Source organism: Gymnogyps californianus, chromosome 11 (assembly GCF_018139145.2).
Source record: "Gymnogyps californianus isolate 813 chromosome 11, ASM1813914v2, whole genome shotgun sequence".
Classification (NCBI taxonomy): domain Eukaryota; kingdom Metazoa; phylum Chordata; class Aves; order Accipitriformes; family Cathartidae; genus Gymnogyps; species Gymnogyps californianus.
In genome coordinates this window covers 5052616-5075628 of record NC_059481.1, presented here as the reverse complement: position 1 = coordinate 5075628, position 23013 = coordinate 5052616, and the positions used below count along the sequence as shown (strand labels likewise).

General features: G+C 36.6%; 1 protein-coding gene across 2 annotated transcripts in view; it reads left to right on the top strand.

The window, feature by feature from the left end:
• Positions 1-2689: 2689 nt before the first annotated feature.
• TLN2 (talin 2) overlaps positions 2690-23013 on the top strand; it is a 113314-nt gene continuing 92990 nt past the window's right edge. For both annotated transcript variants that reach the window (XM_050903200.1, XM_050903201.1), the window contains exons 1-10: positions 2690-2825; positions 5561-5658; positions 6366-6495; positions 7960-8112; positions 9002-9144; positions 10649-10776; positions 16059-16122; positions 18286-18390; positions 20275-20430; positions 21351-21452. In XM_050903200.1, the coding sequence (XP_050759157.1) occupies positions 2690-2825; positions 5561-5658; positions 6366-6495; positions 7960-8112; positions 9002-9144; positions 10649-10776; positions 16059-16122; positions 18286-18390; positions 20275-20430; positions 21351-21452 (1215 nt within the window). The remainder of the gene's footprint in view (positions 2826-5560; positions 5659-6365; positions 6496-7959; positions 8113-9001; positions 9145-10648; positions 10777-16058; positions 16123-18285; positions 18391-20274; positions 20431-21350; positions 21453-23013) is intronic.

Sequence of the window (23013 nt, the reverse complement as noted above, 5' to 3'; positions counted from 1 at the left end):
GATTCAACTATACATAGGAAGCATAATATTACATCACCCTAACTTACACAAGACCCACTACTGTCAGTGCTGGTAATACAGGATTTGTATGGCATGAAACTTTCAAATCAGGTGCTAATTTATGACTATTCAGTCACTTGTCTAGTATTCCGTACCAGAAAGCAGTCAGTCATTTCATTACACAGAAAGATTTTTCAGGTAGATCCTATTTTCTGCTTTAAAACAAAAAGTTTAGTTCGATCTTTCAGAAGGTGCTGCAATGTGCCTGTGCAACTGCATTATATTCACTTTGCTTTAATGTCAGAGAATACAGATTCAGTTATCTATATTACTCCTTTATAAGTTAGCAGAGGAGAGGAGACATCTTTTAATGCCTCTACTCAAGTTATTTTTTTTTTTAAAGGTGATTGTTGAATGTGCTTACATTTTCTCTGAATGTTTCCCTTTAACCAAAGTCATTCATACCAAAAGTAAAGACTGCAGCTTGTTCATGGGAAAGTTGATAGGAAAAGGTCGGTATCCATTTTGCCTTTTAATAGACAAGATAATCACATAAAGTCTGAAGATGTGATGTGTGTGGCTTCAAGTCTTACCTTCAGGTGCACTAGAAAGCAAAGAGGAGAGGAAAGCTCTTTCTAGAACTTACCTGTTCACTGGTGTCACTTTATATCATTTCCTCTTTTTAAGAGGAGTAGAAAATAGGGGGGAGAGAGAGTTCAGAGGGTTATATTATAATGGCCCTGCTCTTACATGTTGACCGGACAGAGGAGGGAGCAGGAATTGTGGCTCACCTTACCACACTGGAAGCTGACAGCCACGTTTCAGAGGTCACCTGTGAGTTAGAACTGCCTTCTGAGCAACTTGGTCAGACTGTTTTCCAAGCTGATCTGTCTCTTTTCCAGCTGTTTAGTGTGCCACCTTTTTTTTTTTTTTTTTTTTTTAAACAGTGCATATAAGCACACATAATTATTCTTCCTGGGACCATCATTCTGGATGGTGAAAAACTGTTCCAATCTGTAGTTTCTTGGGATATTTTTGTTTTTGTAATGCTTTGAGGTTTGCTTATGTATAAATGATCAAGTGCTAAACTGAACCCAGTTGTGGTGAATCTCTATGGAAATACTGCAGAGATTAATTTGTTGTCTTGCATTTATTTTGTGCTGCTGCTATACTGAACAATTACTTCTGAAACGTAAAGACCTTTTGGATGGGTTTTAGGAACTAGTGTTTGGTAGTAGGGAAAGATCTTCATTTATCAGACCTCTGCCTAGAACGGTTGGTTCAAAATAGAGATTGTTTTGTTATCAGACACTGATAGATTAGGAAAGCATTGAGGTGTGGATATTAATCTTTCTTGTATGTTTTTATGCTCATTCACCACTTTTCCTCTGTCAGATAGTCTTATCATATCTAGCATTTCATACTGGTATTGAGTGGTCTTGGAAGTGCTAAAAAATCTGAAGTAGGATGATTTGCTTTTGAGAGGCAGATGGATGGGCTGCCACAAAAGTATGGGGGAGGATAACATCTTAGAGCCAAAGCTGCTCCTAAATGTTATCGGTAGAGAAATGATGTGTTTACTGTCTGTGCATTGGAGAAGGGATGCAATCACTGATCTCTGTGCATCGGTGCATTGATGAAATGTAAATGGTGGTTCCTTCCTATTCCTTAAAGTGATTTTGCCAAACAGTACTGAGTATCTGTGCTGTAAAAAGATGCACAACTGGGGTTTAAATTTTCATTTAAGTACTGGAATTTGTCCCGCTCAAATTATCATCATCAGTAGTAGTCCACAGAATCTCACGTCCTCCTATTTAAAATACACAGACATGAATTTATGCAGAAAGGATTTGGGGATTCTAGTAGGTTCTGTATTTATGCAGAAAGGACTTCAGTTCTAAGGAGTTCTTGGAGATCACTGTGGAAAGTCTAATGATGGAAGAGTAGTTCGGAGTGTTATGACAGCAAGGGAAGACACTTGAGACAAAACTCGGACTATCTACAAAATGAAACAAAATGAAAAGCATCTGTAGCTTCCTGTTTCTGTAGGCAAATGCTGTCAAATTCAGTGAAGTTTCTGAAATAGAACTGAAATGAAAAATATCTCATTCTTGAAGCTCTGGGTAGCTGTGCAACAGGATAAAAACGTCTAGCAGATCTATGTGGAGACTTGAAAAAAACCACAACACAGTATTGTACACTTTAAAATCTTCAGAAAGGAGAAGTTATGTACTAAGAAAATCCTGCTTTCGTTTAAGTAGTTATTCTAAGCTGTTAGTTACTAGCTAATCTAAATGGTCTAATAAAAAGGTGTGGTGAGAGAAAAATCACTTTCTGTCAGTAGTAAATATGTTGGCAATATACCCAATAAGTGTATTGTTTTCCTGTGCACCATTTTGACATACCTCAGACAAAGTATTAACCTTGACGTATGTGTACACAAGTTTTTGGGAAATGAATTTGCAATATACCAAGAAAAAAATATGTGTTTTGGATAGTTTCTAGCTTGATGATGCTAATGAGACTTTAAATCGAACTGCATTTGAATACATATAATTCTACTGAACTAATTTCATTTTTCTTAATGAAAAGTTGAGTGTATTAAAGCATTAAATAGAAAACTCTAAGCAATAATGCCATTACTGCTTTTTCAGATACTTTAGTAGGAACTTGCAAGTGACTTGACACCATGGTAGCTCTTTCCTTGAAGATCTGTGTCCGCCAATGCAATGTAGTGAAGACGATGCAGTTTGAACCATCCACTGCAGTGTATGATGCCTGTAGAGTTATTCGTGAACGAGTGCCAGAGGCTCAAACAGGGCAAGGTGAGTTTCTGTATTTGTCCTTAGTCAGTTCATTGGCTGAGTTGAAAATAAACATAGACCCATAGTTTTTTCACACTATTCTGTTCCTCTATTTCTCTTTCAGGTTGGAAGGTTTGTTTTTTTTATTTAGATCATAAGGCTCTGGAGTGAAAGGCACAAAGTGCAAACAGATTTTTAAATGTCAGAAGGTAGCTGCGTTCTTTTTCTTCCTTCTGTCCTGATAGAGGCTTTTCTACAAAGGATGCTCTTTTGTGGAACTTTGACTTCTTAAATAAATTGCTTGTTTTCCTGAAAGATGATTTTTTTCCCCTCTTGGAGAGCAATTTTTGTGGTGTCATCTTTTTAAACCAATGTTTGTGGCAATGGTTTCTAGGAAAATCTGGGCAGACTTATTTTTGTGCCTTAGCAAAGGAAGCAACAACATGAATTACAAAAGAATGGCTGGACATCTCCTAAATGTGCGAAGGGAAATGTTTGAAACTGGTTAATAATGAAAAGCAACACCATGCTGTGCATACCATATTCACAATGCTGCTACGTATTAATAAAATTTAACTGTCTCTGTACCTATTGAGCAAATTAGATGAATGCAGTCTGTGAAATACGTCTTCACTTGGACAAAAGCTCTGGTTTAAATGTAGTCAAAGTTGTCAAAAAATTCAGATTCTTCAGAACCCTTTGGTGCTGTACTGTATATAATGCCACTGGAATGTAATTCTTGAAGCAGATTGTTTATTGAGTTTTATGCACAGCTCAACCTTTGGAGCTGTTTAGAAAATCTTGTCAGAACCGTTAGAAAAACTTGCCAGTAATGGACAATATTACTATTATTTAGAAATGCATCTCCTTTGCAGGAGTCCTTAGGAAGTCTAGTTATAGAGCTTCAATTTTCAGATACAAGCTGTGCATTTTTACTGTACTGATCTCTCAAGGCAGTGATTTTAAACAGCTATTGAATTCAGAGGACTTGAGTAATAAATATCCCTGAACATTATGACCCTTGTAGAAAAGCCTAGGAACTCTCCTCAGATTATATGGTAGGGCTTTTCCTTTATATGTGACTGCAGTGCAATTACAAACTTCAAACAACACTATGAAGTTGAGTGATGAACAGAAATAAGGTTGCTAACATATCCTTTCCCCTTCTTTGTTGCTGCTAAAATGTGTGTGTTTGCCTGTTAGTTCAGAAGACTCACAGTGGTGCAGTACAAACTGATCAAACTAGTCCTGCACAACAGAAAATGTAATTGTCCTGCATTATGACTGTCAACTGTGCACATTTCACTTCAACAAGCTTGCATGCTGGCACAAAGGCTGCTGTCACGTTAACATGCAAGTTGCAGAGCTACTACTATTTCATTACTAGGGTGCATCCCCCAGAAATGAATATCAGAGCAGTCTGTGCTTCCTTGGTAATTCTGTGCTCTGTGCAGGGCGGTTTGTGTGCTTCTAAAGGTCACAACCTATTTATAGGCACAAATTCTAAAATTTTACATAACTGATTCTGTACTGAATTTCTGTCATAAATCTCTCTGTATGTACAGGTCACTTGGCTTTTCAGGGGAATTTTTAATTAAGGTCGGCAGGAAAAGTTTTTCTTCTTACTCAGTTGGTTTTGGAAGGATTCTTCCTTTGAAATTGTGTATCTGTAAGTCAGTTACACTTTTATTAATGAGGTGTAAGGTCTTTTATATACTTACATGAGTAACAATGTGTTTAATGTAAATGCTGTTAAATGTAAATTGTTGCTATGCATGACATTTAAAGATGAAACATTGTCCAAAAATTGTAGCTATTTTTAGGGACTTTCTGATCACTGGGTCTGAACACATGGCTGAGAGTAAACAAGGTACTGTCCCTGCACTGAGCTGTTCTAACAGGCTGTGTGCACACAGCTGGCCAGCTTGTATGAAAAAAGCTGTTAGCTTAAGCTGTAGAACTGCAATTAGAGCAGGCTCAGCTGATGAACAGTAGTTTACGCTATTTGTGATGGTGAAGTGTACTCTGTATGAATTCTTCATGCATATGGATGGGCCTTAAGTTGACAATCATGGTCCTTCATTTTGTATACCTGGAGTTTAGTCTTTGAAGCCTAAGCCTGGGTTTTTTCTTCTGTGACAATGAAAGTTTTATCATTTACTTGTGCTTCTGAAAGAATCAATTGACATGTGTTTAGCCTGCAATAGATGCAGGTTTTTCCTGAGACTTATTATGGATATAATTCCAGAAGCTTTGTATTCTTTTAAATGCCTAAACCTGAAGCATCTACCAAAAAGATTCCAAAGTTTAGCATAAACTCAATATGTGAAGGGTTGAAAACAAACTATATTTTTTTTAAATAGAGCTGCTGCTTGAAATAGTATGCTATGGTTGAGTCCAAACTGCTTGTGGTTTTGGTTAGTCAATTCCAAAGTGGGACCTATGAGCATTTAAAAAAGGTCGTCTTGAAGAGAAGTAATTACAAATATAATACAAATTACATAGTAGATGTGACATGTTCTTGCTTAGTGAAGCTTTTGTTCAAGTCTTCTATAAAGCCTGATCTACCCTGCTCTCTGCTGCTAAGCTAAATATTTTCTGAAGCACAGAAAAAAAATTCTATTCAAGTTCATTAAGAATGGAAGGTAAGTGTAATGGAAGCTGAACCCTGAAGCTGAATAACCTTGAATAAAACCATGTTGGCTTTATTAGGTTTGATATTTTTTCAACGAGTCTTTGTCTCTTCTGTTCCACAGCCTCTGACTATGGATTGTTCTTGTCAGATGATGATCCTCGAAAAGGTATATGGCTGGAGGCTGGAAGAACGCTGGATTATTACATGCTGAGAAACGGGGTATGGTGCAAGTCTGTTGCTCTTTCATGAACACGGTTTTAGAAAACTTGTTTCCCAAGTAGCAAGAAGAATGTTTAGCATTTGGAGGGGTGGGAGGGTCTTGAGTCTGTTCCTGAAATGGGCCCACTTCTTTTCCTTGCTGTGCCTCAGTAGTTAGTTTTTTCCTGTGTCTGGTTGTGACTGTGAGCTACTGTGGCCAATAGTGTCTTCACAGAACGATTAACAGAAAGATAAAAAATAATATTATATTTGATCAAAATAATATTATATATAATATTATATAATATTATAAATAGTATAATATTTATATTTGAGGTGACCTTGCATTATAGCGTTAGGTTTCTTGTATACTAAAGATGATGAGGTCATACTTGCTCACGTTATGGCCAGCTTGCTTACAACCAAAAGGCATTGCTATCCTTTTTAAATGCTAAACTAGTTTTTGCAGCACAAAGGTACTTTGGTTTGTCGTGCCCTGTCTAGGTTTTGGTCTTGCCAGCTAGGACAAGTTCTTGAAAAATGACAGTGGCAGAACTAAAAGTAGTCACTTCTCAAGTTTGTTACATGAATAAGTTTGCCTATACTATAACAAAGGAAAAATCCAGCTTGGGGGGTGGGGAGGGAATCCTGTTTTAGGCATCTAAGTTAGTGGGTTGGCTTGTGGTGGCTTCCAAAAGCATTTAGAAACAGTATTGTTTACTTCCTAGGATATATTGGAGTACAAAAAGAAACAGAGACCGCAAAAAATACGTATGTTGGATGGTTCAGTGAAAACAGTCATGGTGGATGATTCTAAAACAGTTGGTGAATTGCTGGTTACCATTTGCAGCAGGATAGGTAAGATTTTGGGACCCACGTGCTTAAGAATTTGTTTTTCTGCCATATTTGCATCTTGATTTTTAGGATGTTACGTGTATTACTGGGTAGAAATTGGCATATATGTTAAATATTTAAATTTGTTATCAGTTAACGTTTACCAAACACTTTTTTGAAATCTGTTGTCCAGGTTTTATGAAAGTTGGTAGAGAATTAGCTATATCCTTAAACATCAGTATTTAGCAGTTGAAGGCACAAAGTTATCTGACGGTACAGTTATAAATTTGTATTATGTGTTACAGTTACATATGCTTTCCTGCTACATGGTAGAGAATTAGGACTAAATTTATACTTAATTTTAATGGGATAAAAGATAAATACTGTTAACCTTGAAATATACTTGAACTTAGAGCTCTGTGTTGTTATGATTGAGTTGATCACAGTATCGTATCATTTGTGAAACATCATATGGAAGCCATCCAGAGCAGCTGGTCAAAAATGTATCATACTGGTTATAGTCTGTCTTTGTATTTCAATAGAGACATTTTAGAAAACTAATTCTTCTTTAACTATAAACATGCATCCAAAGTGGATTAGTTTAAGTCATCTTAAACCCTTGCTTAAGTCTCATTTAGAATTAGTGGCCTTAATTTGATTTAGATTAATTTACTTGGAAAGTGAATTAAGCTAAATTCAAATTCATCCATTTCAATTTTGTTTGAGTGTTTCTGTTCTGGTTTCTAATGTGCTGTAACTAATTTACATCAAAAATTAGTTTGACTTATTTTCATTAATGTGGTCATGTAGGTGAGCATTTAATTTGCTTTCCTGTATGATATAAACATGCTTTACCAAACAGTGGAAAAAAACAAGCAGAACAAAGAAATGAGAGCAACTTGGCACATATGCTAAATGTTGTGAAATGATTTTTGATTCAGTTTCATGTAAAATTCATAGGAAGAGTTGAGTTTTAAAACTCTAGGAAAAAAATCATATATTTCACATGGTTTCTATTCCTCAGTCTGCTCTGCCATATTTCTTCTACATATCGTGGGCAAACTGAAATTACTCAGTTCTCAGGAAGCAATTGTAGGCGTCCATGAAAGAAAATTTACTGTGGCGTGTCTCCATTCTGGAATTTACTGCTATTTTAAATTCCATCATGTTTTTAAACTGGCAGCTTCTCTTGGTAGATAACAAAAAAAACTTACTATCTTTCTGAAAGTGGCAAATGCAGCATATGACGAAGGAATGATGTATTTGAAGGATAATGCCGGATATTGGAGAGACGTCTTGAATGCAGAAGTTGTAGATTATTCTTGGGATCTTCTTCCCCATACGCTGTTTTAGCATTTCATCTGGAATATCTTTACCATACTTGAAACTAACCATTGCTGTGTTAGTATATGGAAAAGAATATTTCACCTGTCCTAAAATGTATTAAATTTTTATTGTTACAAGCACTGGATTTATTTATAATTCCAGGAATAACAAATTATGAGGAATATTCCTTAATCCAGGAAAGCATCGAAGAGAAGAAAGAGGAGAGTACAGGAACGCTTAAGAAAGATAGGACATTGTTGCGTGATGAAAGAAAAATGGAAAAACTGAAGGCAAAGCTTCATACAGATGATGATTGTGAGTAGTGTATTCCAGGATAATTCTTCAGTTAGTATCTTTCCACAGTATAGTGCAAGAAAACCATATAGGAATGCATTGTTAGATTCTTCAGTGTGTCTCAGTTGATCCCTACCTTTATTTTGCATCCTTTTATATATAATGTCGTCTGCTACTGAGTATTTTTAAAATTAGGTAAATGGACAAGTTGTTGCCTCTAGCTATGAGAGTTAGCGGGTCTTTTGAAGTGTTTTTTGTTACTTTTTTGGTAGGGGAGTTGTAACTTAACTGTGAAGGGTCATTTCTGTAATGACCATTTTCTCCCCTTCGTTAAAGTTGGATATTTAAATATTGATGCAAACTGAAAGCCATCAAAAGGTAGTTTTGTCTTTGAAAGTAAAAATTTTAAGTGTAAATGGAGTTTGCCAAAGAACTAAGACAGTATTTGATTTGTTTTGTGTAAAGTCATGAGAACCATTTTTTCTGTTTTACATTAAGGCACTAAGATTAACTGTGACTGGCAGGAATATGTTTTAAAATTGTATTCAAGGATTAGAAAAGTAAACAGAACAATTGGTTTGATGGGGAAAATGTGGTAAACTTTTAAGTAATTTTGCAATGAAGCTTTGAAGGTCTGTATTTAGTATTAAAACATTACTGTATTGTTTCTTCAATAATATTAATGGAGTTTTATGCTGTAGTAAATTCTTGTTTATCAGCAGTGCTGTTTTTTAATTCTTGTTTGGAGCAACATTCAACACTGATGGCTAGAAACAGAAATGAAAGCAACATTTTTTGCGGAGTTTCCCCCTCCAGTGGAAATGCCAATTATCACATGATTTTCACAACAGCTTTTAACACTGGCAACACCACGTATTTAACAATGTGCATGTTTGTGGTTCTGTTACAGTAAATTGGCTAGATCACAGCCGAACGTTCAGAGAACAAGGAGTCGATGAAAATGAAACGCTACTGTTGAGACGAAAGTTCTTTTATTCAGACCAGAACGTAGACTCAAGAGATCCTGTTCAGCTTAATTTACTTTATGTTCAGGTACAGTATGTGGACCAGAAGTATGGGTTCTACCTTGTCTGAGGAAACCTGTGTAGGTTAATTAGAAAAATTTTGTTGCTGAAATGCTCCATCTTCTAGAATTCCAGTTGTGGATGTGCTTTGATTTTACTTTTTTGTCTATCCCTCCAAGAACACGTGATAGTACAGAGGCTTTGCTGATTCTTTTTAATAAAATACTTTCAATGCAATAATGGACACTCAACCAAAAATCCACTAACTTTCACGTCCTGTTTCCTTAAAATTCATTAATGTCTTTAGTCAAAATTTTAAGTTGTTCTTTTTAGTTCTTCTCCCCATTCTCTTCTATAGGTGATGCTTTCTCTGTAATATGGGATCTCAGGTCAGTCTGGCAACCAGCTTTCCACTTCTCATCTCTTTTCTCTTCCACCCGATCAGTGAGAGAGCTTCTTCTGCACCCCCTTTCTAATCTTCAGCCCAGACAGCACACAGGCAGGCAGGCTTCCTGTTCAAAATGGACCATATCATGTAATGCGGTGGGAGTCCACCTAGGCAGGTTCCCCAAACTGTTAGAGGTACTATACCTGCCTTAACAAAGCTGAGAGTTTTATACAGAAGATACTATTTAACTAGAGGCTCCAGTGCCTTTGCCTGTAATGCAGTCTGAAAAAAGCAGGCTTTTAAACTCTGTTAGTTTTTTTTCAAAAAGTAAAAAAAAACCCCCAAAACATCAAAAGTTTAATGGAATGTTCAGTTGTTGTACTTGCAGCTGATTCAAATGGGATTGCTCTAAATTACATTTTAAATCTCTGAGGCAAAAGATAAAGATGGCATTGCTTGTAAGATTGCGTTACATTTTTCAAGTATTTTAGAAGACTCTATCACACTGAACTGTTCTCCTGCCACTTAGGTATTTCTTTCAGGCTACTGTTATGACAGTATGTGTTGATACTGCCTTGTCATTGTTGTGTCTATTGATAGATGAGCCTTCTATTGCCAGAGCTGTAAAATCCATCATCTTCTATGACCACTAAATTTAAACAAAAGGAAGGAAAATGCTGTTTGCCTTCCTCTGTTGCTGTTTCTATAATAGTAATCTGGTTTCTACTTACTAGTTATGCAGATTGTTTTCCCTGCTATTACAAGGTGATAAGATAAAAGCTTTTACATGTGTGCATGTACACACACATATATATCTGTATATATATGTGTACATACACATAAGTGTATATACATATGTTGTATTTTATATACACGTATGGCAGGAAATGGGTGCCAAGTCCTCTTTTTGATGAAAGTTCTTACAGTCGTGGTTTCAATAAGTCTCTGTAGATATTCACCAGAAAATAATCTAGCCCTTTGTTTATTTCGTTAGTCGTAAACACATCCAGAATGGAATAATAAAGACATTCAGACAGAAAATTGTGTTGCTGGATTCTTGGGCTGTGTTCAAGCTTTCAAGGAATTTCAGAGATGTAATAGTTATTTTGGGTGTCCCTGACATGTCTTTGCTTACTTCCTATAGGCTCGTGATGACATTCTGAATGGTTCCCATCCTGTTTCCTTTGAGAAGGCCTGCGAGTTTGGAGGCTTTCAAGCACAGATCCAGTTTGGACCTCATGTAGAACACAAACACAAACCTGGATTTTTAGAGTAAACACTTCTAACTTCTAAATTGGGGTGGCCTCAAGTGTAACTAACGTTGAGTTGTCACAGACTAAATGCATTTTAGTACTCCAAGCAGACATAATCAGATTCAGTGTGTTTTCTGTAGCAATCTCCCTGTGAAAGGAGCCTTATTGCACAAATCGGCAACGCCAACTGATGAGGGGCCCTTTGGCAGTGGCTTATTAGGCAGCACAGGGCACCAGCTTGTGCAGAGTGCCAGTTAAGTATGCAGCTGGATTCCCCAACCACCTGGTAATGTGGGAGAACTGGGATTTTGTTCTTTCTTAGAAGTCTACTTCTGCCTGCATTTAGTAATGCCATGTGTGAATTAAGCGTACATCAGTATATATCACAGATGTTTGATTTGCTAGGAAAGTACATGAATGGAAAGATGCTTTGTCATTTGAATAAAGTTAATATTGCTGTATGTAGAGGTTAAATTTTCCAAACTTTTTAGTGGCATTGATCAGTTGTTCAGATTCACCCTCTCATGGCGTTGTATGAATGGAGATCTAGAATTGTGCTCTTTGTTTCAGACGTGGACAAGAGTCCTGCTTACAAGTGGTCCATCCTTTAACCTTTATTGTGATACTTACTTTGCTGCTGTCAGCAGGGCAAGTTTAGTTTGACTGAAATTTAGATATCCCATTTTTCTACCGATTTTGATTTTCTGATGGGTTTGCCTGCAGTAGAATTAACCGAGGGTTGGAGTCTGAGGAAAGGAATGTAGGAAGGTAAAAGAAAGCTATTTATTGCACAGTCCATCAAGCCTTGCCTACATATGAGGCTCATAGATACCTTAATGCGATGCACAAAACAATGGGAGCATATTTGATTTCTGCCCTGTTCCACTGGCAGAGCACTCAGTGCTGACTTCCTTTGTGAGCCTGAGTCTGGGGTTTACTGTATCTCAGGGAATCACTTTAAAATGGTGGCTTGCTTTGGAACATGCAGTGCTGCAACACTGATTGTTTGAAACACTTCACTTTTGAAAGATTTTCCTGAAGTAGCAGTTCAGTTATGCAAACAAACCATGTGAACAAACATCCTTCAGTTCAAAATAATAATCAGGTTTTCTTTGTACTATCTGTTTGTCTGCTACTGATTGGCCCATGAACCTTTCTTAATAGAACTACTGATGTCTCTAAGAATTATGGGGACCCGGTGTAATAGCTTCAGTATACTCCTGTTTCTTATTCCCTAGAATTGTGACCAGTTATGCCACAATCTTCCTCTGGGATTTGTCCATTGTCTACTTATTCCTCACTTCTCCCTCCACTCACTCAAGAGTATTCCTGCAGCAAACCGTTAGGGTATTACCTCATGACAAGCTAATGTTGTGTCATGGTAATGATTTCAAGAGTTGTTCCCAGCAATAGTTGTTCTGAATTCTTAAAGCAATAATTCCCCACAAACTTAACCAGCAGTTTTTGGAAACTGCTGTGCAGAGTTCAGTTGCTTAAATTTTTCTAGGTTTTTCTAGGTGTTCTACTTGGTCTTTTCAGTGTAAAGATTTTTTTCTTTTTTCTTTTTTAAGCTCCCATATAGTAACTGTGTTTTATAGTGGACTGAAACTGCTGGCTGCATGATATTTCTACTTTGTATGCAGTGCTAGATAGTTTGAAGTCCATCACGGAATAAAGTCATCACACATATGAAGTGCATTATCTCTTTTTTATCCTAATAGAAATGACAGGTATAAATAACTGAACTGTATGTTAGAAAGAGAACATTACTGCAGTGGAAATCATTTAGAACCAGAATTCCAAAATTTAGAACCCTGTTATTTTCTGCAGGGAATTTTCTCTACTATTGTTTTGTTTTCTTTAAATGGGCTTTGACTGTATTAGGATCAAGCCTTGCAGGTCACTAAGTGAAATCACTTGCAGTTTCATAAAATAAAGGCTAGCTCATTTAGAAGTAATTCTCTTTTTGTCCTCTGTAGAGGAGCCTGCTCCAGAACCCTAATTCTAGAGTTCCTAGCCATTGCCTTCTAATTTCAAGTGTACGTGTTTATGATTTAGTGTTGTATGCATTTGGCTGTACATAGCCTTCATGACAGCCTTTTTCTGAAACCTCATGCTTTTGTTTTGTGAGTCTAAACAAGCCAAGTGCTCCTGACTTATGAACAATATATATAAATAGTGTAGATAAATGCTGATTGCCCCCCCCGAAAATGCATCTTGTTCTTTCAGAAAAAAACTTTTTAGGGTTTTTTTTTTTTTCCTTGAAAAAGATTGAACTTTTTAAAAGTTTCATTCAACTATTTCCTACTCTTTGGTGGATGAGCATTGATTCTTTTCAAGTATGAAAGTAGTTATAGTTTATGTAAACTGTATGCTGTAGCTCAATATGTGAAATACATTTGAGAGTTGTCCATTCACTCACCACTGAAACCTGAACATGCTACGGATTCCCTTAAGAAGAATCTGTCAGCTCATAGCGAAAACAGCATGTAACAGAATAGTATTAGTATTTCATAGCACTGTTTTGAAAGAGCTTAGTTTAGTTTGCCATGTCTGCAATATGTTTATATAGAGAAATCTTTTGTATCCTTTTTTGTCATTGATAAATTATTCTTGGCACAGGTGAAGATTATTGCCTGTATCTTGTTAACACTTCAGTATTGGTTGTTGGAATTTCCTTGAAGCTCATGCCAAACTAAATTGTGAAAGCTCTTAACCTATCAAATTGCAAGTAGTTCTTCTTCATGCAGCTAAAGTTTTGCTTTGCACCTACAGAGGTACACTGTGTTCAAATTTGCTGAGAGAATATCTAATGAAGAACTCATACTATTCATATGCAGATAGGAAAGGAGCACCTAGAACTCCCACCTCTGCTTTTTATTTCCAAGCATGCTTGGTGACCAATAAGCTCAATTCTTTAATCTAGCCTGTTTTACTGTCTTAAACTGTCTTTTTCTAGAATGCTGGATATACCTTTATGCTAATGAAAAACAATCAATATGTTGGCACTCGCGTATAATTTTTTAAGAACTGTAGGAACAAACTCACAGTAAATGAAGTTAAATAAACATTGTTTGCTATTAGATGTTATTTTAACTGAGTTCATTGTCCATTGTAATAATGTGTAATTAAAGAGATTAAAGAAGGCTAAATGATAATATATTCCAGGTGTTTTTGCTAACTCCATTAAACAAGCTGCTAAATAAAGTGAAACTATTGTTTGTTGCATCATAAAGAAAATTTCTTGATTATAGGTAGCATTAAAATAATTTCAGTCTGTTTACAGCTAGCATTTCACCCTTTCAGTTGAGGTGATTACTTGTCTATTGATTGAAAAATAATAGAAGGTGATACAAGGAAAAAGCATCCGACCTAACTGCCACCTACATGTGCAAGAGTATACAAATTGGTGCTTAGTGGACAGAGCGCAAAGTTGTCGTCTTAACTCTTGCTGCTTAAGAAGCTCCAAATAATGTTTGCTCAGCAAGATCTTCTTAAAGTGTATATATTAGTTAACAAAGTAAGTAGACATGCTTAAAAATGTAATGATCTTGATAGTTTATCTACATACGGATAGCTGAGAAAATTAACTTTAGTTAATAAAAGATGAGAATTGGAAGTGCATTGATAAATATCATTTTTCTATATAAATCCATTTCCAGAATTAAACTGGGTCTAAGTTAGGTTTGGTTGCTTTTTTTTTTCATTTGCCTTGGAAGTGAATTTAATGAAACTGGTTTGAACCTATGAAATTCTGCATAAAAGCACCAGTTCTTTCAGAATAAAGAATAAATATCCAGCTTTTTAGGATAATAAGCTGTATTCAGTCCTTATCTACAAAATTAATTTGGCTCTCCAGCCTTCCCTGCTCCAAGAAGTGTCTGTCTAAATAAGTCCTGAGAAGAGATTTCATTATCATGTATTAGTGAGATGTAACTACTGGAGCATTGGAAGAAAGATTAGCAAGGACAGTTGTTCTTTGATTTATATTGCTAGAGCTTTATGGAAAGAACAAAATGAATGATCTCACTACTGAATAGTATTTTTGAAGAAAGCACGAAATCCTGATTTAGTCTTTTGAGTTACTTTGTTCGTTGTCTGCAATGGCAAGCTTTTGTGTTTAAAAACAAAAAAAGCACACTAAAACAGACAAAAAACCCCCACAAATACCCATCCCCCCAAAAAACAAAACAACCCCCCCCCCGAACAGTCAAGCGAATTTTTTGCCAATCTTGTTTAAAAAAATCCATCCTTCTCAAAACTTGTAACTTTCTATGATAGTAGGTAGTTCTAGCTTTCTGTGTTAATAGTGTGCTTGCTTACTGAATAAATCAAAATGAGAACGAGATTTTCCAGTCATACTTTTCCTGTGATTCTTAATAGTCCAAAGCAGGGGGGATCCTTAGAAAACAATTTTTTGAACTGTGGAAGTTTCTTCAGGCTGAAAATGAACTACTGACATAGTATATATGACATAGTTTCGTCAGAGTAAAGTGTTCCAGGTGGGAAGGTGCAATCCAGAAAAGAACTGATGTTTGTTAAAGCATGATGTTGATATGTCTTCAAGTTGGGGTGATGTTTGGCTGAGATAAAGGGTTTATTTTATTATACAGCAAGGAAGTACAGATGAGGTGTTTAAAGATTCTTTCTGACTAAACTCTGTCATGGAGGCTGAACTTGCTTAGTTTGCTTTGTATTCTGAGACCCTTAGTATCAGAGTGCTACAGAAATTACGACTGGTTATTTATGACTTTGTTTTTGAAATAGTGACTGGTGTTAAGTGTCCACTTAAATGGCTTTGCAGTTTTTCAGTAAAATATTAGTCTTCTAACATTTCTTGGAAGACACAGAGGAAGAACTTGGTCCTGCACGTCAGTAAATCAAAGTGCTACTGGAAAGTAATAGCAGTGTCTGAACTCAGACACAGAGCTGGCTCAGGCTTTGATGTGCCCTTCTTCCCCCAGATTACAATGAGTGTATTTGGATTTAGATGTGAACCCCTCTGAGCTGCTGAGAGACATCATATAGTTCAAGAATGGAAAGTGTCCCAGTTATTACTTACTTCTGATGACTTTTCAAAACTTGAAGAGGAATTACATGGGGATGTAACTAAAATGTTTTTTTTTATTATGTAAGGTATCCTCTTGCTCTCACCCTACTTAGCCAGAGCTTTGTTTCATTGTATAGGTATTTTATGCCCATTTTAGGAAGCTTGGGGGACTTAATGCCAATAAAGGAGCATGGAAATCATCCCTCCTCGAGAAGGCACCATTAACTATGGATTTTTTTTTTTTTTCCTAGCCTAAAAGAATTTCTGCCTAAAGAATATACCAAACAAAGAGGGGCTGAAAAGAGAATATTTCAGGTAATTGTGAGGCTGAAAAACCTACTATAGTTTCACTTCTCTTATAAGAAAAAGACGAGCTTTCACAGGTGTATATTCTGTATATACTTCAATTATATAACTATCAGAAAATCAAGTGTAAAGAATCTGACAGCTTTTCTTTTCTTTCTTCAGCAGATTTAATGTCCTCATCCTTTTTTCTTCACTGATGATTACTCAGTGTACTTTGTTGAAGGGGAGAGAGTGAATATTCAGTATTAAGACCTTTTTCTCAGTTGCATTGCAATGTAAGGAAGTGTATTTGTGCTAAAATAGAAGGACATTTAGGAAAACCAGTTTTAATTTCATGCCTTCATTATTCAAGCATGAGCTTCAAGTAATATGGAGTTCTGCTCGCTAATGCTTGAGTTCAGTGGTGTGTCTGGGAATCACACAGTTGTAAAAGACTGAAGCAGTTGAGTATAAAATGTACTGATACTGTTGGAAGTGGTCTCAGAGTTTGAGTACTGTAGATGCACTAAATATCTGTGCTTACTGAAATATAAGTTTGGCAATACAATGTAAGTTGAAAAATTCTGAGGTCAACAGCTGAAATCAAGTCATACAGTTTCTGGAAGGACATACCAGTGATCTGTGATCTCAACTTGGGAGACAAGTTGAAGAGCAGGAACAGGTCACATACTTTCCCATGTCTGTTACATTCCCAGTCTAGGAATTCTGTAGCTCAGTAAGTCTGTTCTACCTGGAGCTTGTAGTACTTCCTTGTAAATGAGGATGTCTAACACTTTTGTATACCTTTAGCTGGTGGCAGTGACGTTGCAGTTTAAGCAAAAATAGATTCATTCACTTCTGAGTATCGCTATCATGCTATTCATAGCGCATGATTTTTGCCCATGTCAAATATAATCTATGAGTAGTTTCAGTCATTACATACTTCAGTGCATGGACACGAAGTTCATCAGTGAGGGCCCTGATGCTAGGCACAGTTAAAACAGCAAAGTAGAATAAGCAAGCTGTCTTTTTTGAAAAAAATTAGCTAGTTTCCCTGAGTTATAAAATTCTTGAGTTTGGCAGGTGATTTTCACCAAATATTCCCTCTGCAATGACTGCATTTGGTCTCCTTGCTCTTTCGGGATCCTGGTTGTGTTCTCTGTGCTGAACTTGACAGATACGATCAGTCTGTGTTCTTGGGATGCAAAAGGGTTTTTGGAGTTGCAGTTGCTCCTTCCAGTGCTCCTCCATGGAACATTGTCAAGATGGTAACTTAAACTGGAGTAGGAAAGTGTTCTGCTCTGCTGCCATCAGTCAGCACGAAAAAGGTGGCAACCCGCAGTTCAGAAGAATGCGAAGGGAAGATGGGGTGTGATAGGGAATCCCACAAACAGTATTTAAATAGCAGGACATTGGGATAGTATTTTCAGCAGAATGGTCTGGGGTAGGAGAGCAGATGCTGAGATGAAATTTAAATATGTAATATTGGTAATTGTCATTACTTACAGGTAATAAAGTTTACTAATGAGTAAATTGTTTAAATAATGAATAGAAATTGAGTTACAAGACACACCTAGATGAGTATTTCAGGATGAACTATTTAGAAAAATCATTGCTTCTTCCTCACCTGTAGAATTCTTTTCATGTGATCAAAAAAAATTGTGGATAACGGCGCAACTGGTAAAAAAAGCCCATTGGAAGTACCTACAAGAGATGAAAAATGGTCAATTACAAGATGTGAGGCTCTCGTGAATCAGAAGTTTTGGGCACAAAGCAGGAATAAATAGTCTGTTCCTGGAAAAAAAAATGGGTGCTGGGACTTTTAAATTATTTTAAAAAGCTGAGTAAAGAGGCGTTAATTGTATGAAACCTAATGGTGTCAAATAGCAGCAATATCTAGAATTTTAAACTTTCAGAAGTGGTTTAAATGTGCTTGATCTGAGGCACAGATAGAATGGATGATGGTCAAAGAGGAGTGTTCCATTTGCACAGGTTGTTTATGTTCTCTGATGTGAGGAATTATGGGGTACAGTCTTGCTAACATTTCTATTTTTCAATTTCAGTATTTTTTCAAATATTCTAATTGTAATGATTATTAACTAAGCATCCTTAAACAGATCAAAGCTATACCCTTTTTTGTTTGTTTCCAGAAAGCATTGTTTCTACCTAAGTGATACTGAACTCTCATTACAGGAGCACAAAAACTGTGGTGAGATGACTGAAATAGAAGCCAAAGTGAAGTATGTGAAGCTAGCCCGTTCCCTGCGGACCTACGGAGTGTCTTTTTTTCTTGTTAAGGTAATGTAGGTCTTGCTGTGACCATATCGTATGGTTGGTTATATATTAGCTCAGATTGTGCACTAAGCAAAGGTCAAAGATGTTCTTTCAGCCTTCTGTATGAAAGCAGCATTTGGAAAAAAGTGTAGATTACTATGTGGGACAGAATTATAGTTTCATTTTAGATCCTTGTCATACTGCTTCCAGAAAGAAAGTTGAGTCTGTCATGATTTAATTTCTTTAAACTGACATTTCTTCTTTTTTCTTTTGATTACCAACAAAGTAACGTCTTCAGGAAAACATTCACAGGAACTCATAAGTTGTTCCTGTTTAGAAGTTTAATGATAATATGAATTGCTGCAAAACTGCATCTGAAGAAAAACTTCATCAGCTGCATGATTAATTTCTCTTAATCCTTGCAGTAAAACAGGTCATGGTCTTAAGGCTGTTGAAACAATTTGGTACTAAGGTGGACGTTCTGCTGTGAAAATGGGGCTGAAGCATTAGTGCCCGAGTATTCAGTAACCGCTGACATAAAATGGAAAGGAGGCTAAACTTAGGCAAATGTTTTCGTTCTTAGGTTCCCACAGTTACAGTACAGAATCTTTGTAGGTAGCTGAATATTGATAGGTTGCCTTTTCCTAAAGTACTTAGTCATCCACAAACTCTAGTGAAGCAGAAAATACAATGAAAAATGTGCAGAGGATAGTACTATTAATACGGTACGCTTTGAAAGAATGACCTTGTTGCCTTGTTTCCTTTAAGCGAAAATGTCTTGTTGGGCATCATTAATGGTGAAAGGAGTCTCAACTCTCTAACAGAGCTGTTGGGCTAAGTTGTGTATTAGAAACTATACTAAAGTTATGATGTGTAGTTTTCAGTAACTAAAATATTGAAACTAACAAGCATGCATGTTTAGAACAAGCTGCTAATTTGGTGGGGATTTGTTAACACAATGTAGCTGACCTGTATGGTGAAAGATAAAAATATCTTTGTATTTTTCATTAATATCTTGCTTTCTTTTGTCATAGCTTAAAGCAAACAGTAACTGAATCAAGTAAGCATGTCATGAAACTTTTGTTGGAAGGAATAATTGGTCTTTTAAAAAGTCTATCAAACGACCTACTATGTAAATAGGAATTGATTCTTTGCAGCCTACATAAATTTGGGGGAATGGGACATGTGGATTCATGTCTATTTTATGATGGATTTTATGTAGCAAATTGTTGGCTTGGGCCTATGCTCTGCAACCTTAGAAAACTAAAGAGGCAGAATGTTCAACAAATAAGGAGACATCGGCTGGCAGCATGCAGATTGACCCTGCCCTCTTCCTTGTGATATTTGCATGGGTTAGGATGTTCTCATGGATTGAAAATAAGTAAGATTTCAAATCCAAAATATGGGACACATTATGGCTGATCTTGCCTAATTGTCAGCCCCAGTGGGCCTTCCTTTTCTTTATCTCTGCAGAATTTTCGTAGAGAAATGGTGAGGGCAACATAACTTCTCAGTCCTCCTGATACCAGTTTCCCATTCAGCTTCTCTAATATGGTTTTACAGAGGAAGTCTTGTGTCTAGAAGGACTGCCATCATTTTTTTTTTTTTTCAAGTAACTTCCAGATTTGTTACCACAATCCCTAAAATGCTTCTGTTTCCTGGAGGAGGGAGAAGAGGGAGTGTCTTTTGAACTGCATAGTAAAGATCCAGTAAAGACCAGAGCTTCTTAATGTTAATGCATTGCTTGAAAATCACTGTCTGTGACCAGACAAACTGAGCCTGGAGTTTTGAATTGTCCTCGTCTGCATGCCAGTTGCTTCCCTTTGTCAGTATATTCCATCATGCTTTTCCTTTCTCCTGTGGCAAGCTCCATTTGAATGAAAAACAATCTTTCACACCTTGTTATAGGAAAAAATGAAAGGCAAAAACAAGCTGGTTCCTCGTTTGCTGGGTGTCACCAAAGACTCAGTGATGCGTGTGGATGAGAAGACCAAGGAAGTGTTGCAGGAATGGCCGCTGACAACTGTGAAACGCTGGGCTGCCTCACCTAAAAGCTTCACTCTGGTAATCTTTTTGTATATATTCAGAGGAAGAGGGAACTATGTGGCAAGGAGAAAGGAAGATGGACTTAGAACAGTTTTTTTCATGTAACTTGTTCTATCCGTAGTTTTCTAGCATTATATAGAGTCACTGAGGCCTAAATTAATAAACTGGCCCATATTGGTGTCTAGGGTCAATCCATGTTTCGATGTCTCTAGATGGACCAGTTCCCCGGCAGTACTGTTTAAATCTTTTCAAAAAACACTGTTTAGATCTGTTCTGTGCCTAACCACTACAACAGTTAAGAGAACATCATTATTCACACCTGCTTAAATGCTTATGGTGCTTGCCATTCATAATGCACTTTGTGACTTGCAAGATATGAACATAAACGAAGCTAGATGGTTCATTAATACATTTGATAATTATGGATTTAAAGAACTTTCATGAGTGTGATGTTTTGTTAATTATTTGGTCCCTTAGAGACCACTGCAACAAGAGTGTTTCGGATATGAAAAGGTTGTTTAAAGTGGTAGAGCTAAGAGGCAGTGGCTGGAAAATTATATTCACTTTAATCATGTGCATCTAATTTCCAATTGCATGGGTGATTATGCTTTAGAATAAAATTCTAAAGACTTTTCTCCCTCCTTCAGTGACTGAGTCTGATAAAGTCAGGCTAAGTATCTCTTGGTCCTCTGGCATTTCAATTTATGAAACATCTGTGATTAAGCTGCAGTAAAAAGCATCCTTCCCCTCTCCTCCCTCACCCCCCCATATAGACTGGTTTAGAATCTTGGATCAGTTTCATGTACTGTTGGATATAATAAAATGTCTATACAAACAATTTGAAAATTTGAATTCTCACTCTCATATTTGGTACTGTTTCTTCATTTATTTACTTTCCACTTCAAAGAGGTTTGGGTTTTTTTTCCTCTTTTCCTCAGGATTTTGGTGAATATCAGGAAAGCTATTACTCAGTACAGACCACTGAAGGAGAACAGATCTCTCAATTAATTGCAGGTTACATTGATATCATCCTAAAGAAGGTATAGTATTAAGATGACATGTAGTAAAAATGCAGTAAAAATCACTGTACAGCAGTGCAAAAGCTCAAATGTGTGCAAGCTGCAGTTCTCTTTCTCTCATGAAGTCAGTGTTGTATCTTATGTTTTGATCTTATTTATTTTTACCTTTAAGTAATACAAGCTCTTTCCATTTAACATAAGTGAGTGATTCTGGAAAATATCAAGGCTGTTAACTATAGCGGTAGCATGGGTCAGGCTCAGTACAGCACGCTTGGGCTTTGTTTTTCTGTCTGGAAGGTGAACTGCTGACTATGAGTGTATATCCAGAGAAGAGTCCAAAGCTTCAACTATGGATTTTAAGCTATGGACCAAAGTGGTGAATCAGGTGGGAAGAAATGATCCCCGGGAAGCAGCATTTGAAAATACATTAAGGACTACACAATAGTTGTCCAGCAGCTCTTGTATATAATGCATAAAAGCTGAGGAAGTTTTTTGGCAAAACTTAAAAAAAAAAAAAAAAATCATTATATATTGCTTTAAAAATATTGTGATCAGTAAAGCAAAGAATTACATCTCAGTTGTGCAGAGAGAGGGATAAAATCAGTGTTTGTAAAGAGGCCAGACTGTTTTGAAACTTGGTTTTATGGAGTGTGCCTGGCAGGAGAGAGGAGAGGCTGATACGCATCTCCAGCATTCAAAATATTCACAAGTGAATAAGCGCAACAGCAAAAAATACCAGTTTTGCCAACAAACTTGGAGCTGAACGGTCATACTCTAAGCATGTTGTATAGAAAAGTGAGGTGTTTCAAATAGCACTGGTTGCTCCTTGACAAATTTTTACTTTATTAAGGTTCAACCAAGCTACATCATTATTTGCTGTAATAGATTTTAATAGTAAAGAAATGACAGAAAGCTAAGCAGCTCGGGAGAATTTATTGCCTTTGTTCATGCGAACAGTGTAGGATGTTAACATCAAGTGTTATGAAATCAGAGGTTGAGGAGCATTGCCAGAATTCATCACAGTACATGCCTTTTTCTCTGAGACTGCCAGTCTCAGATTTAATGAATGTTAGATAAACTGCAGGTTTCTATAGATTGTTTAAAACTTGATTCTAGCTCTTAAACTTCAAAAGTAGCTTCGTGCTCTAATGCCAAATGAAAGCAGCCTTTCTGTCTTGATAGAATACAGATGTGCGTATTTCCACTCCCTTCCAGTCCTTTGATTTCTTCTTTACAATCTGCTGACATGGCCAGTTTTAAAATGAATGAATTAGGAACAGGTTAAGTAATAAACACCCTTGATGCTTCATGATGCGTGAGAAGCATGCAGTTTCCAATTGTTGAGCTGAAGTTCTGTGTGATGCATCCCTCAAAGTATGGTTTATGTCTCTCAGTTGTATAATGTTAATTCTTAGTGTGTTTTGGATTGTTCCAACTCATTTGCTCTGGTGTGGATTGGCGGCGCATTTTTTTCTGTTGAAGTATTATTGGTGCAACACTCCCCACCCCCCAACCCCTCTTGTTCTGCAATTTTAGTGATAGGTCATTAATCAGTTGACAGGGAACCCTGAACTTGAGTAAC